Genomic DNA, 16,423 nt, shown 5'->3' with positions numbered 1-16,423 from the left:
CGACCCTGACAAGCAGGAACACAGAGTTAATTTTCAAACCAAAGCGTTTTCTTCTAGGTCAGAGCAGACAGAACCTTGCATATGTCGAAGCTTTACACACACCTAGCAACGAATAGCACTGGGCATCGAGGCTCAAGTCTGAGTAAGCGGTTTTCCGTCTTTTTGCTTCTGAAGGCCGTATTTCTTTAGTCGCAGAGCATTGATCTCAATAAACCCAGTAGAGTCCGCAGGGCTAAAGCCTTCAAGCGAGTCCATCGAGGCATCCTGTTCGTCGTAGAGGTTGCTAGCATCGCTTGAGCGGCCGAGCACATAGACCTAAGATGAATCAATGTTAGCGACAGCCTAATTCAATGGTTAGAAAGGCTGGGAGGCTATCTTACGCTGCCTTTGTATGCCATCATCCTGACTTCACCGGTGACGTTATGTTGAGAGAAGACGATACTGTTCTCCACGAACTCACGCTCAGGGCTGAAGTACATTCCATTGTACAATTGGCGTGACCAAGCCCGCGTGATAAATTGGTCGCGAAGGTCCCTGACCTGAGCGTCCATGACAAGGCCCTCTAGATCAAGATGCGCTAGGCGGCTGCGGCCAAGAGTTAGCGGATATGTCCAATCATACGGGAGCTCTCAACGAAGGGGAAGCTAAGTCTAGAAAGGGGGAAGCTGAGGATAAGTTACTTACGCAATTGTGAGCCCTGGCGTGTCGTAGCAACCTCGTGACTTGATGCCAACTAGTCGCGTCTCCACGATGTCGATGCGTCCCACTCCATTATCGTGACCAATCTTGTTAAGGAGCTTGAACAGCTCAACCGAGTCGGTGGTCGTCTGGCCACCAAGAACAACCTTGACTGGAATACCCTTGTCAAAGTGGATATTAAACTCGGTGGGAGCATCAGGGGCGTCGAGAGGATCGAGGGTCATCTTCCAGAGCTCCTTGGGCTGAGTGACAGTTAGTAAATGCCATGATATTAGCTCGAACCATCCGCAATTCCTCGCCAATTTTCAAGCCCGGGAGAGCCATCGCTTCAGAGTACATTGCCGGGGACAACCCCGAAATGAAGAAATGATCGAACGCGCTTACCGGTGTGTGATCAGGGTCTTCAAGGATACCGGCTTCGTATGAGCAGTGCACGAGATTTTCATCCATGGACCAAGGAGCCTTTGGTGACGACTCGACAGGGATATTGTTCTCAGTAGCAAACTTGAGGAGATCTTGTCGGCCATGGAACTGGTTGCAAAACTCCGGTAGCCGCCAAGGAGCGATGACTTGAATCGAGGGATTGAGAGCCTTGAAGGCGAGTTCGAAGCGCACTTGATCATTGCCCTTGCCTTTTAAACTATTAATAAAAGAATTAAAAAAAAAAAATTTATTAAGAAAAGTATCTATTACCAGTGCATCCGTGCGAGAGGAATTGACAGTTGTACTGCTCGGCGACCTGGACTTGGCCTCTCGCGATCACGGGGCGGGCTAGCGAGGTGCCCAGGAGGTAGCGATCTTCGAAGATAGCATTGCACTGAATGGCTGTAAACACGACCTGCTCGACAAAGACCTTCTGGAGATCTGCAATGATCATGCGCTCGGCGCCTAGCAGCAGAGCCTTCTTCTCAATTGCAGCGGCATCCACGGCGTCCGCCTGGCCAACGTCGGCAAGGTAGCAGACGACCGTGTATCCTTGGAGGACCAGCCATTTTAAGATTACAGATGTGTCGAGACCTCCGGAGTAGGCACTGAGGAATGATTAGCCATGACGAATTGCTTTATTATCAGCACTTGCGCTTACAGACAAACTCGACCTTTAGACATGGTGATGATTCGTGGTATTTGCAATTATAAATAGGGAAAACAAGTACCAGGTGAGTTTTGGCGAGACTTCTATGATGTCGTTGGGAAAAAAATTTGGCACAGATAAGACTCACACGCGATTATGTAAGCTACTTCACTAACTCACTGGATAAGCGAGTGGATCATCATAGGCCATATCACGTGCATACATCCCAAATAGGGACTAGCGCTGCTTGCAATTGCGGACCGTAATTCGCCAGGCTAGCTTATGCCGGGTCTACCCGCCCTACATTTATTTATTTCAAGACCACGCCTTCATTTTTCTGCTTCGCCGACTCCGTAGTATTCTAGTGAAATACACCTACCTACCTACCTAGGCAGGTATAGGTAGGTACCTTAGGTAGGTACTCGTAGCAACTTCACCCCTGCACACGTGATCTCCTGCCGCCTTGGCCAACCCCTTAAAAAGAAAGGAGAGGACTCCGAGGCAAGGAGATGCCACCGCTCGCGAGTGCTCAGTGCTCAGTGCTCACCCCCTAATTAGATTTACAATTGGGAGAAGTGCGGGATTATGGGCGAATTGAGTAAGCCGGTGTATACGAAGTAGAGACGTGAGAACGAGACAATGCTGAAGACGGCGTTTGGCCCGCCTGCTCCTAATTTGTTGAAGCACGAAGTTGTGTCCTCTGTATCTGAAAAGGCAAACTGCTTGTCTTGTAATAGCTCCTTGTAGTGCAGCTTAATAGGTAATTGCTTCTTCTTTCTTTATCTTTTTCTTTGGAATAACGTTCTGTCACGACTGGTATATTGGCAAATATTGATTTCGCATGTTTGAATCTTCGTTTTGGATACCGTTTGAGTTCCATCCACTGGACGCCCAACTCATATGCAAGCTGCAGTAGTGGGCTGGGGATAGCCGTTAGAAACACACGGCCAGAGTGTCGAACGTTTTGTGCCGTCTTTGAGAAATGCCGTCTTGATTTCAAATACCAGCTTAGGACGTGGAACTTGTTGAGTTATTCGAAGGAGAATCGACAACGAAGCCATGCGCAACAGGGGGGATATTCTGCGCTTTCTTTGCTATCTCTAGTTAACATGTATTTCCCTTGCATACTCCGAGATCTTTGAACCGCCCTTTCAAGTGTAGGATACCTTGGCTCTTCAGGGCACGACTCCTACAGACTTACATCGAGTAGAGGATGGCTGGCGATGATGCAAGTGTAACCGTGGTCCGAGTATAGTGCTTTGACCTTATAAATTCCCCCATTGTTGGGTCTATTTGCGATGGAGCTGACTTCCTCCTTGTCTTGGCAACTGTGGCGACGTGTTCTCTCCACCCAACGAGCCCTCTGTATCATACAACACGTATAATCAGAGTGCTGATCGCTACGGTTTAAGAGTAGTTTCTGACAGAGGTTGAATCTCTCACTTCTTGATCTGAATGCTCTGAATTTGTGGCTCTGGAGCAGGTTGCAGAATTGTCCATAAGAAAACACAGTAGTACTCGGCGGCAAGACACCAAATAGTAACAAAAGCTTCAAGCATACGGACAGGTGACCTTGCTAGCTGCATATACACCCTTCCGTCCATCTGCCAACTCGCCGGTACGCCTGTACGGCGGTAGGCTCGTACGCCCGTAGGCGCAGCATCCATCTCCACCACCCTGCCTACACGCACAATCAATTATTTTCTCTTTCCCATTTCCTTCTGCCCTCTTTCTTCATCCTAATCCTCATCCTCATCCTCATCTTAACCTCAACTCCATCCTCAACTCCATCCTCAACTCTATCCTCAACTCCATCCTCATCTCCATCCTGTCATCTTCATCAAGTGGCCATTCAAAAATAATAGGATTAGATGCCCGCCCATATTTCAACATCACACACCTTTCCTATCCCGGCAAACATGGACTCAAATTCAATCCAACCTCCACTCAGGGTAAGTCGTCCAAGCGCCTTTGGCCTGTCCGTTATCTAACCACGAGACACCTCTAGAGTTGGATCGACCGGAAGCTTGAGCGGGCTTCCCCAGTCAACTCCCCTGTTGCTTGGTTGCAAAACAGTCGGCGCAACCAAGTAACGGGGGGGTCTCCCCTCTTTGCTCGTTACACCAGAAGGGGGGACTGGGGAAGCCCGCCCCATCTGAATATTATACACTTTACTGTTCCGGCAAACAGTCCTTTGGATGGAATATACTTCCACCAAGTGTAAGTCATTTATCCAACTTAGATCTATACACTAGCTAAGTACGATGTGCCTGTAGGGGTGAATTGATTGGGATCCGGAGCGGGCTTGCCCAGACAACCCTTCTGTTTCTTGGCTGCAACCGTGTCGGCGCAGCCACCAAACGGGAGGGTCTCCCCTCTTTACTAGATACAACCAGAACAGGGACTGGGGAAGCCCGCCCCCATCTGAAGATTATACCGTTTACTGCTCCGGCAAACAGTCCCTTGGACGGGATCTACATCCCACCCAAGGTAAGTCATCCCCATACCTTTGTTATACCCACTAGCTAAGTACGATATGTCTCTAAAGCTGGATTGAGTAGGATGAGGAGTGGGATTCCCTAGTTGGCCCTCCTGTTGCTTGGCTCCGAACATGTCTGTTCAACCAGGTGACGGGGGGGGGGGTTCCTCCTCTTTACCAGATACAATAAGAGGAGGGACTAGTGAAGCCCGCCCCCTATTTAGACACAGCACGCTTTACTGTTCCGGCAAACAGGATCCAAAACGAAATTTGCGTTACGTTCCACCCAAAGTAAGTAATCCACAGACCTTCGTTATCCGCTAGCTAAGTACGATATGTCTCTAGAGGTGGATTAGGTACGATGAGGAGTGGGCTTCCCCAGTTTGCCCTCCTGTTGCTTGGCTCCGAACATATCTGTTCAGCCAGGTGACGGGGGGGTGCTCCCTCTTCACACGCAGAATGAACCACACAATAACAAGAGGGAGGACTGGGGAAACTCGCCGACCTGGTGATGAACAGACGGCTAAACAACAAAAAGCTAACTCTAGCGGGCAACTGCCTACCCACAGTTGTTAACGGTATGTCATTCCACACTCTTTACTGGCCTTTAGTAACGCCCCAATCCCTACTTACTATTTATCTACACAATATATCTAACCACAATATGCAGAACTTGGGCCAAGCCGGTGCATGTCCCTACGGGGGTGTGGGTTTCGAATACCATTAACACATACCCTTCGTCGATATCAACGACTTCGATAAATGCAAGCGGGAGAATGGATGTCTAGTGGTGACCAGGAAGAAGAAGGAGAAGACGAAGAAGAAGAAGTGGATGTGTCGGATATGAGGAGTGTGGGAGTTATATTTGCTATTGGTGTTTGGATATATTTAATGGGGTCAACTGTGGTATATACATTTGCGGGAGGCTGACGGAGAGTGCTTGTTGAGGATGGGAGTAAGGGCGGGCGGGTGGTGGTATTGTAGAGTATTCCGGCATATGGAGAACCTATTATGTAGTGATAGCAATCAGGTCTGGACCCTTCTTTTTCAAATAATGCCCCGAGTTGGTATTTTGTGTCATGTGTGATGTGGGAAGAAGCCTCTCGGCATTGGTCAGCGAGATGAGAGGCTAGTATGGCGCCGAGTAAAGCGCCCCGCATACCCTGAGAATAAGCCAATAGAAGTGTGGAGGTTCATCGAACACACATACCCACTACTTGTATATGTAGAGATATCACCATGGAACAATTGCAGGGTCTTAAATATCTCTTTTGCAAGAACTTAATATTATCTCCGACGATCACTTCCGAGCCTCTGTACATACCCTATCCAATCATCTCAGGTCCTTCGTCCTCAAACCACGCTTCCTTCACGTTCCTCGAACAACATCCCAGGGATTTGTTAACCCCGATTCTCGACGTCCCTCCAATAATCTAGCCATGCCAAAGGCAGAATCGAATACAGACATTAACCAAACACTATCCTCATTCTCTTCCACTTCATCTTCCTCCACTTGCAAGCCAAAAATAGCTGTTTTTACCATTAATTCCCATCCATCTATGTCGGATTCCATTTGAATCCCATCCATCTATGTCGGATTCCATTTGAATCCCATCCATGCAAATATATCCCGGTTCCATTGCAATCTCAATTGCATATCCTTCCATCGTCCAAGTATATTAACGCCGTAAATTAATTAAATGAGTGTGTGGGTATCTTTTTCATATCAGTGTGTATGCAGTAAGGCCGTAAAAGAGTGTATGGGTATCTTCCTTTCCATGTTTTCGTGGAGAGGTTCGGCCGTAAAAGGAGTGTCGTGTTTCGTCAAATATGCATACGCTGTCGGCCGTCTGTATGTGAAGGATTGTGGGTATCATGATGTATCTTTTATCCAAACCAAAACCAAAACCCCAAATAAAATCATGATACAGTGAACAAAAATATGTATCGAGAAATTCTAAAAGTTTGAAATCGGAAGACGGGAGGGGCTGGTAAGAGTGATTCCAATCAACGTTATAGGAAGAAGACTAGAGCGGAAATGATGAAGATGGAGGTGAGTAGGGTGAATGAGGACGATGGGGTGAAGTGTGGAGCGGCGCCTGTGACTTGGAGGGGTGGAGTTGTTGTTGATGCTGTGCCAGTAGTAGTTTTGTTGGCTGGTGGTGTCTCCACAGTGATCTGGCTGGAAGGAGACGGCGCCTGGATGGAAGGAGATGGCGTCTGGATGGAAGGAGAGAGGGTCGGATTAGTAGCTGGAGGGGTAGAGAGTGGAGGTATAGCCACAGGCTCCGTATCAGTGTTGGCTTCAACTTGACTCGTAACCTCGACACTCTGCGTAGGCGTAGGAGCGGTTGTAGTAGCAACAACGACACTCTGTGTTACCGGAACAGGAACAACAACGGCAGTACTGGTGCTTTCAGGGAGCACCGCGGATTGCGCCGGTCGAGCAGAGCAGAAGTCGATAAATTGCGCGAATTGAGGAGCCACGTAAGCTTGAAGCGACTGCTTCGTATCATCTCCGTTGGCGACGGCACATTCTTGGCAGGATTCATAACCTAATTTGAATGCGGAATTACTCTCACAAAGGGCGGGCTGTTTGCCAACTCTTTGGGCTTCGATCCAGCAGTTATTGCATTGAGCATAGCAGACTGCGGGGTAGACTGTGGCATCACGTTTTGATAATTTTGATAACTTGGCTGCGTGGACGCGGACTTCGCGTTTCTTTGCGGGAAGCGGGGTTGCAGCCGGTGGGTAATGCGAAAGGCCCGCTTGCGAGGTCCATTCTTTAGGGCTGTCATTGAAGAAAATGCCATAACCAAGTCCAAAAGCGTTGGGATTCAGATTGAAGTATCCATCGGTTGGAGGGAAGTAGGAAGTTTTCCCAGCTGGCCAGGTAACAGGGGAAAAGTCTGGGCTTGGTACGCAGAACTTGGCATCGCAGAGATAGTTTTTGTCGGGAGGGTCAGCCCATACCGTACAATGATCCGGTTTAGGCGGGTTGCAAACAAATCCTGGTGAGCATCCCCAGAGGGCGTCGGGTCCGGTATCTTGTGGTGTCACTGGACCCGAATTCGTAGGCCTCGGGCAAACGACATGGTCCGTGACAGTGGTGACACTGCCAGGAATGGTAACTGTTTGGGCTGGGAGCGTAACTGTCGTGGTTACGATACTTGTAACTCCAGGAGCTGTGGATATGACAGTTGTGCCAGCTTGAGTTATCGTCGTAACGCTTCCAGGGAGGGTCGTGGTGAAAGTAGAAGTAATTGTAGAAGCAGGAATAACCACCGTCGAACCAGGCGCAGTTACCGTTGCCCCCGGAGCAGTCACTGTTACGCCCGGGCCAACTACTGTTGTACCGGGTCCTACAACAGTGGTGCCTGGCTCAGTAGTTGTAATTATGTCAGTCTCCGTGGAGGTTATTGTCGACGCTGGCTGAGTAATGGTGGTCAATGACCCGGAAATGGACGTGGTAATTGTTGTACCTGGTAAGGTTTTCGTTACAACACGGGTTTTTGTTGTTGCTTCGATACTATTAGCGCAGATTGACCGAAAAACGCATGAAACTTACTCAGGAGCTTTGTTTTGGTTTTTAAAACAGTCAACACAGTAGTGTAGGTCCTATAAGAGTAGATAGTCTTCGTTGTCAGGTGATCACTAATACGAGTTGTTGTAACTGTGACGGGGTAAGACGTAGTTACAACAAGTGTCGTAGAATATGTCGAAACTACAGTCGTTGGGACCGTCGTCGGGACCTAGCCGAAATGTTAGAATTAAGTATCTTATATAAATTCCAACTCGAGAGTTTGCCAACAAAGCACTAGGGTTTATAAGATTCCGATGGGTCTAAGAAAAATTTGAAAGCTAAATTTAGAAGAGGTGTCGTTTCCCACGGTTTATGTTGCATTCCAACTCGCAAACTAACTCAACCGGCATATATATTCGGGATGCTCGGGAGATATAGCAATCTCCGGGATAGGAGAATAAACCATGCAACTCGCAATGGAACTCATATATTGGATGTGAATTGCTTACTGTTTTGGTCTTGGTGACAGAGTATGTCGAGACATCTGTCTTCGTCTTTGTCGTAGTACTCCACTTCGTGGTAGTCACCGGATATCCATAAGAATCGGTGATCGTAACATTATACGGGAAAGACTTGCTAGACTCAGTACCAATTCTAGAAATTATATTGGATGTTTGCTTACTGTTGTAACCACCTTTGTAGTTGTGGTTGTATGCCAGTAGCAGTCGCATGGTGGAAGGGTTTCTCGCACTGTTGTTGGGATTGTTGTTCGAACGGTTGTGGGAACAACAGTCTAAGGTTATGTTAGCCTTTACACCATGCAGGGCGGATTGGGTAGACTTGCGGTTTTCGTATAAGTTGTCGTCCTCCACTTGGTATCCGTAACAGTGTAGCTAGTAGAATTAGTTCCCGGGCATGAAAACGTACAGGATCAAAACCTACCCATAGGAGTTTGTTGCTGTCACAGTGTAGGGGTATGACTGTATACCTGTTAGTAGTGTATTCCAAAATTAGGGTTATGCTCAATATACCGTTGTAACTATAGTAGTGCTAGTTGTGGTCGTCCTGGAGGAGAATATTAGCCAAATACATCCCCATATTCCAATACGCTGCAATTCGAAAATAGAATGGTCCAACTCACGTGTCAACTTCCGTCTGCGTCTTCGTAAGGGTTTTGTCCGACTCGGATACCGAGATAATCTGTATTATCCATCAATAAATTCCTTTATCCAATCTTGAATCAACCTTACCGTCGAGACTTCTTCGATTGTTGTTGGAACACTATAGATGATCAGTTTCTCTCTTTTGTGGTGCGGGGGTACAAGAGCCTACGCGACTGTGGTTGTGGCTGTCTTTGTGACGCTGGGCATGTTTTAGCATATTGCACCAATTCTAAGGGGATTCTAACTTACTCTGACCCTGGTATGGTTATCGTTGCAGTGACCGTGGTTGCTGGCTTTGTTACGTAGGAAATGACGGTTGATGACTGGCAATCCGTTGGATATCCACCGCCATGTCCGGGCTGGCAATCTTTTGTTGTTGTTTTTGTTTTTGTGACGGTCTCAGTACATGTCTCTGTGTGTGTTTTCGTTACTGTTGTAACTCGACCCACGCAAGGTGTGGACTCGGGATAAGTCCCTGCTACCAAAATGTTTGCCTCCACGACTGCGCTCGAACTCGCAGCATCAGCCGATGATTCGTTTGTGAATTGGCCATTCGCAACAGCAGCGAGAAGGCCTGCCGCCATGCATATCCTCCAATTTAAAACCATCGCGGTCTATCTGCAAAAATACACTGAAAACGATCGTATTGGAGACAGCAAGCTAGCTGTAATCCGCGAGCGAGGGTGGGAAAAGTTGGGTATGCGCTTCTTCGACAGGAACGACGATCGACCTGCAGGTATAGCAGATGGGTGAGCCTTCCTACATATGGCGAGCCTGTCGTTCCAAGGCTGAATGAGGTGCACCGAGCTCCACACGAGCTCCAGGGTGGGCAACAACTAAGTCGAATTCGACAGGTCCGGGGAGATGTTTTCCCAAGGTATCAACCGAGCCGAAAAAACGTGCAGAGTTGCAAGGAAAGATTGAACAATAAGGGCAGGGGAGTCTCGGGGTGGTTTTCCAGCCGGCATTGCTTCCTCGTTATATTATGACTTGCGTGGACATCTGAAAGAAGGAAACAGCTATGGGACCCTCGCCCCTGGAGCGAAAGCAGCGGGGTTTTTGGTAGGGATGGGCCAAATACATTACCTTGTTGAACGGCCGACTCGTGCCTCAGCCAGTGACAGCGAGGGTCGATCTACACTGGGGCGCGCCGAGAGTTCCAGGGTAGGTAGCCTGTAGCTGTTGATAGAGTAGTCACAGACTCGACTCCGGAGGCAGCCTAGTCCACCTAGTACCTCGTAACTGCTGATGGGATCCACGCCCGACAACGTCTTTTTTTCTCACCAGTCTGAGGGAGCCTCATAGCCGTGATCACTGATCGACGCCGGCCAACGCACACAATGGACTTACGAAAACAATCATGATGGCGCTGACACCGAACGGCGAATAGTCAAGTGGCGTGGATGGTGGGGAGCAGCCTGTGTGTGTGATTTGCTCTATCATGACGGCGATGCCTCAGCTCCGGTTCCAGCCTTGAGGGCCACGAAGAAGTGTTGAGCAGAACAAAGCAAGGTTTGGGCACAGGTATGTTGCAAGGGACCTGGCATGTGTGGCTGCCATTGAAGCACGAAGCAAGAGGGGGAAATGCGGGAGGCATAATGTGATCAAGCCCGAGGCTGCTGGGCCGGATGGAGAGCAAAGTCGTTCTTTGTTGTGCTTCGACGCTTTGTTCTCTCTCCACCGACATCGCCGGGCCGTGGCGGCGGGAGGCCCTCGATAGAGGGACTAACAGATTGCGCGATTGAGCTGTTTCCCCGCCAATAAAGATAAAGATAAGATACTGTATTGTGTGCTGCTGGTTCCGGGGACCCTTGATTGCCTCGGTGTTTTGGTGTCTTGGGGGCTATATCCTCCGTAAACCCAACCGAGGGGACAATAAGAATTGCTCCGAATTATCCCTCGATTCCTCAGTCTTTTGGAATTCAAAAGAGCCCATATTGACAGGACAGGGGCAAGAGCTATATTGCGGCGGGGCATTCATGCCCTTTTTTCTTCTTCTTCATCCTCATTTTCCTCGTAATGTGGTGTGATGTGATGTGATTGGTATACTTACGCGGGCATAGCGCGTTGTGGTGTTCGTTGAGGCGTGAAGAGGGACGAAAGCGCCCAATACCCAGGTCGGAACCTGGCAACATCTGCGGGAGAGCCAGCGAAGACAGCCAAGAATAGTACCAAGATGATAGATGATAGAATATGGCGAGGGAGTAATGGCGGACGGAGGTACAACGTATGATTTGGAACACGAAGCACAGTAGCATGGCGCCCGCAGTAGTGCAACTGAACTGGCGCCAGTGCAAGTGCAAGGGCAAAGTAGAGCAACTAACTCCACGCCACTTGGTCTTGGACAACACCAACACCAATAGAGAACATCTTGGTACAGTACATACATACCACCACCCAGTTTACCAGAAATCCCACCAAAGTGCAGTACCTGCCGAGCCTGTCTGTCTATGGAGTATGCTCTCTCCATACGGAACACAGACGCCTCGTACAAGTCTCCGGGACCGTTTGTATTTACTGGAGCCTCCCGGGTGGCTGAGACTTGAGATTCAGACTTCACGATACCCGGAGACCAGGTAGATAATAGCAGGTGGGACATATCAGCCTCCCCAGCCTCGAGAGTCGAGAGTCAAGAGTCAAGAGTCCCAGCAACCCCCCGCATGCAATGTGTCGGCGACCGCCATCCTGGGCTGAGCGATCGTCGCCCGACACTTGTCGCTCATCGTCCACTATCGAGCCTGGAGGAGACTCTCGCACTTTGCTTCCTCCCGGCCGTTGGCGAGCGAGTGCTCTGCTTGCACTGCGATAATAATATCGCCGGTCTCGCCGACACTTTCCCTCGATTCTCCAAGCTCTGCGCCCTCTTGTCCCGATGAAGCGCCAACGCCGGCCAGCACGTGAGCTGAAATAGCTGCAACAGCGGATGAAATTGACAAATAGATCTCAGTAACGGGTCGCAGACCCTGTCATCCGATGGCCGCTGGACTGGGCAGCCACTGCTACGTACTTTGGGGATCCTCGGGAGCAATACTTTCGTACCACGGTCAAATATAAGTAGCAGAAATGACAGCGGGTGGCTGGGGTTGACGACTTTATCCGACAAAGTAGTGGGCGCTTGAAGGACAGTACCTGTTCAAGGGAACTTTTACGCCGCAATCAATATTCTTGGTCTTGCAAGGCTCGACGAACCTCACAATGCGACTACATACAGTACATTGCACACCATCTGGCCATCTCGATATCTAGGCTGTCATTGGTGTCCAGTCGGCTGTGGAGGTACTGTTGGTGGTTGTTGGTTCTGCCGCAAATCGTTTTCTGCGCTGCGAATTTGGCTCAATAGCAAGGCGTTTGGATGAAATGGCGCTTCTCACTGGATGAGCACCTTTTCTACAGTTCGGCAGCAGCTTCGTATTCACATGTTCATGTTTACGGACCCGACGCCGTCGTTGAGGAATTATTCGACATTCGGGGGGTTCGTACTAGACTTGGCGGTCAACACCACAAGGCTGAACCCACCGAATCTGATCTACCAAGGGCGCTGCGCCGCTGAACGAAGAGCCTGAACGGCCCTAACGGATGGGGGGCACGTATTCGCTCCAGTCGCCAGGGCTGAGTGAGCACTGATGCATCACACCCATCATGGATCAATTGCTGTCGATCCCTGGCCGTCCCAGCCTCCTCAGCGTCCAAAGATGAGTGCTTCCGTGCTGTGCCCTACAGTAGGTACGAGTACCCAGTGCCCAGGTACGAAGCGCTGGAACTACTGCATGTTTCTAGGTGACCGCCTGAGATAGTACTCGTACCCAACCCACCCGCTCCAGCACCACCCAGGACGCCACTACTCTACCAATACCACCACTATTACCACTATTACCACCCCACACCTCCCCATACCCCTCCACTACTCACCAAAAGGAAGGTGGCATTCCGTCCGGGGACACAGTCAGAATTATTATGCCAATCGCTCGTACAGTCCACTCCTCACTCGGCCATAAGCACAACAAAGCGAGCAAACAAAGAAATGCAAACGCACACAGAAAACTACCCTCGTTGAGGGCAAGTGGCGATTTCCGACTCCTATTCTGACTGGGTGGTTCTTGACCAGTGATCGTCGTCGAGGGTGACTACCAGGGCTGTGGTTTTGCATCTTGCATCAAGCCTCCAAAGAATTCAACCTTCATCGCCCATGTCCAAAGAGTTCCTTTACTCTTTTTCATCCCATCATGATTCGGGCAGCGTCTTTTCTTGTAGCCGCGTCGCTGTTCGTGCGACTGGTCGTCGCACAGGCGGCTGGGTGGACGGATGGCCAGGTCAATACAACCATGTGCCAGTGGGATTCGCCTCGAGGTATGCCTTTTCATAATGCGTTTCAAGAAGCGCCACCCAGCAGCCGAGCAAGCAATATTAACATTATAACTAGCTGCTGTGATTCGCGATACCCTATATATCGATGGCGGTTACCTTTGGTGGCAGCCAGGGATGGCTGATGGCAGCCTTGGTAGCCCGATAGCTGACGGTAAGAATTGAAGTAAATTTTCTGCCTTGAAGACAATTCTCACATTTCCAAGGCAATCCGCTGGGTCTGGTCTATCTTCTGAACTTTAGCACCCCATTCAATACTTCCCAAAACCTCACTAGTATATTTACCACGATATCAAAAGCCGCTGGCGGGGGGAACTCGAACAATATTGGCCCACAATATTATGATGGGGGCATGTTTGCCAATGACTACGAGTGGTTCACATACGGAGGTCTTCTCGCAACTACGGATGCATTTAGATCGCCAGGGAAGGATGTTGTTACAGCATACGAGGCATATTCCTCGGATCCATCAAGGCAGTTTGCCAGTGGATATACTATTAAGTATCTACCCGACGGTTTGACCAGATATGTCTCAAACGGCGCGGCTGTCAGTGTTCCTTCAGAAAACCTCGGCTTCTACTTTGGGGGTTTGCGAGCTGCGAGTTCTGGTCCGATATATTACCAACCTCCTAACTCAAATGCTTCCATAAGGGCTGATACGCAATCCTTGAATATGGTAGAATTGGATATGAGTGTGCAGCAGAAGGAGGCTTGGACCAATCGTACTCTGCCCCCCGAGGTTCCTGGACGTGCCGGTGCCGAGTTGGTCTGGGTTCCAATTTCTGAAAGGGGAGTTCTTGTGGCAATCGGTGGAGTGATATTTCCCTCCTACGCCAACTCAAGCCAGAAAGTCAACGCCTCTGCCACCGCAGAAAGTGTACGTCAAATCTCCAACTTCGTTATCATAACTGACGCCCGTTTTAGAAAAAACAAAGCCCCACCTTCATGTCCACTGTAGCTGTATATGATGTCGCTAAGGGGGTCTGGTACGAGCAGGCCACTACCGGTTCCCCTCCCGGCCAACTGACCCAGGGTTGTACCGTGCTGGCATCTGCTCAAGACTATTCCAGCCACAATATCTACTGGTATGGAGGGTTCGACGGACTTAACCCAAAGGGCGATTTTTCCGATGACGTCTGGGTCCTATCCATTCCATCCTTCGTGTGGATGAAAGTCAAATCAGGAACGGCTGCCCACGGCCGTGCTGGACACCGATGTACGAAGCCTTACCCCGATCAGATGATAGTGGTGGGTGGCTATACTTCATCACCTGGATTATCGTTAAACTGCCTCGATGGAGGCTTCATCCAAATCTTCAACCTCAGCAGTGCTGAGTGGATGACCTCTTACGATCCCAGTAAATGGAGCAATTATACAGTTCCATCCGTGATCTACAAGACGATCGGAGGCTCTGAGACTGGCCATGCAACTGAAACTTCGCCTTCACCCACCGGCTTTACTAACAATTCAATGAAAGCACTATTTGACTCTAAATATAATACGTCCAAGATAACTACCTGGTATCCCTACCATGCTAGCCCAACATCCAACAACAATCGAACAACTCTTCTCCCAGAAGCGGTATCAAAATCTAGCACACCATCATACCTAGCTCCAGTTCTCGGAGTCGTCCTCGGCTTGATCTTCCTCAGTCTTGTGGTCCTTGGAGTTCTACTTTGGCGTCGGAGGAAGCTATTAAAACTCAACGGAACAGCAACACAAAGCGAGCCAGGAACGATGGATAATCGCCGCTGGGTTACAAACTGGCTACGCGCTACCCCCACCTATGCTAAAGCCCCAACTGTCACAACTGATGAAACGCCCATGACTCCTCGTACAGAAGAGTATGAAGTACCATATGTCCCTGATGTTCCTGAAATGGCGGGCGTTCCAGTTTTAGAAATGGAGGGTGGGTTCAGCCTTTCTTATATAACAAGTATACGAAAGCTAATTTATATACCAGATACCTCCCGACCCACTGAACTTCACGGCACAGGCTTTGTCCCAATGGCGACTGGGAAGGCAGCAGCCAGCGGTCGCCACCCCAACGGCCTCGCCCACTCTCCTTCAACAGGCTCCCACGTCTCGCAAACAAGCTCCGTATCCCGCAACTCCAACGGCTCCGGCCGCCCCGGCATCTCCCCTGTAGCCACACCTCGCGCAGATTCCCCCTCCCTTGGGCAAGTTGGAACTAGATCTCGCATAGCGAGCGATCTCTCCGATTTTAGCGAAACTGACCGTGGACATCTGAGGGGAATTTCGGAAACGAGCGTCAGTACTGATGGTGCATATGCTGCGCCCCCACAATTACCTGAATCGGCAGCTCCCGCTCCAACTGAACCACCAACAGTGACAGTAACGAGTGAAGAAGACCCAACACCGGCGCCCTTGTCCGTCGTAAGTCCACTTACGCCGCCACAGGTGACCCATGAGTCAGGAGATTATATTGGAGCAGGTGCCACTGGATCAGCAGGGAGGGCTCCCCAAACCACGCAAACAACTCACCAAATTCAAAACCAGAATAGGAAGAGTAATTTTTCGGAGAAGTTGGATGATTCTGATGGACCAGGAAATTGAACGCTGTAGGCATCAAAATTTGGGTGTATAATGTGTATATGACTGTGATGATTAGCTTGGATTTTGGGTGGTTTTGGCGTCCGGTAACCCTAGTAAGGGGTTTTCATGGAGCACGCATATATATAGCGTTTCTGAGGTAATTTATAAACCGTACAATTACATTACATATCATTAGGTCTACGCGTATTTCGAGTTGCAAATCATATGCTGGATACTGTGCATACCATCATAGTGATCTCGCTATCCATAGGTTAAACAATTATATAAAACCCAAACCTATTTATTAATCTTGCTTATGTTGCTATCTCACCTCATATTTATCCTATGCCTTGTCTCCTAAAATGCGCACTCTTTAGCTACGGCTATTAAGTAATAAAATGCAGTGCTTGGTTAGTCCCATGTGATTGGTCTGTTTGTCTGATAATTCAGTCTATTACCGTTCCAGGCCCATCGTTCTAAAATTTTACTCTATTAACATACAAAATTCCCTCCATAGTATTTTCTCCAATTACATTATGGTCCCTCCAACCCCACCTGATTGAATGGCT

The 16,423-nt window shown here is 49.2% G+C and overlaps 3 protein-coding genes across 3 annotated transcripts; 1 reads left to right on the top strand and 2 right to left on the bottom strand.

The window, feature by feature from the left end:
- Window positions 1-132: 132 nt before the first annotated feature.
- BP5553_08098 (uncharacterized protein) lies at window positions 133-1,806 on the bottom strand (the record flags this gene model as incomplete). Its single annotated transcript, XM_032016721.1, has 6 exons — window positions 133-315; window positions 381-585; window positions 685-941; window positions 1,084-1,331; window positions 1,393-1,730; window positions 1,784-1,806. 6 exons carry the CDS (start codon window positions 1,804-1,806, stop codon window positions 133-135), a joined length of 1,254 nt encoding a protein of 417 aa, XP_031867012.1.
- A 4,457-nt stretch (window positions 1,807-6,263) lies between these two features.
- Window positions 6,264-9,520, bottom strand: BP5553_08097 (uncharacterized protein; the record flags this gene model as incomplete). Its single annotated transcript, XM_032016720.1, has 10 exons — window positions 6,264-7,771; window positions 7,819-8,002; window positions 8,283-8,409; window positions 8,456-8,566; window positions 8,716-8,753; window positions 8,805-8,838; window positions 8,915-8,973; window positions 9,024-9,054; window positions 9,106-9,135; window positions 9,186-9,520. The coding sequence occupies 10 exons, from the start codon at window positions 9,518-9,520 to the stop codon at window positions 6,264-6,266; spliced, it is 2,457 nt and encodes an 818-aa protein (XP_031867011.1).
- A 3,639-nt stretch (window positions 9,521-13,159) lies between these two features.
- On the top strand, window positions 13,160-15,875 carry BP5553_08096 (uncharacterized protein; the record flags this gene model as incomplete). The annotated part of the gene is made up of 5 exons (XM_032016719.1): window positions 13,160-13,283; window positions 13,357-13,452; window positions 13,505-14,175; window positions 14,223-15,207; window positions 15,262-15,875. 5 exons carry the CDS (start codon window positions 13,160-13,162, stop codon window positions 15,873-15,875), a joined length of 2,490 nt encoding a protein of 829 aa, XP_031867010.1.
- Between the last annotated feature and the right edge of the window lie 548 nt (window positions 15,876-16,423).

This window comes from Venustampulla echinocandica (assembly GCF_003357145.1).
Source record: "Venustampulla echinocandica strain BP 5553 chromosome Unknown scaffold_7, whole genome shotgun sequence".
Taxonomy (NCBI): domain Eukaryota; kingdom Fungi; phylum Ascomycota; class Leotiomycetes; order Helotiales; family Pleuroascaceae; genus Venustampulla; species Venustampulla echinocandica.
The sequence above is the reverse complement of the archived record's forward strand: the minus strand, read 5'-3'. Positions and strand labels throughout refer to the sequence as shown.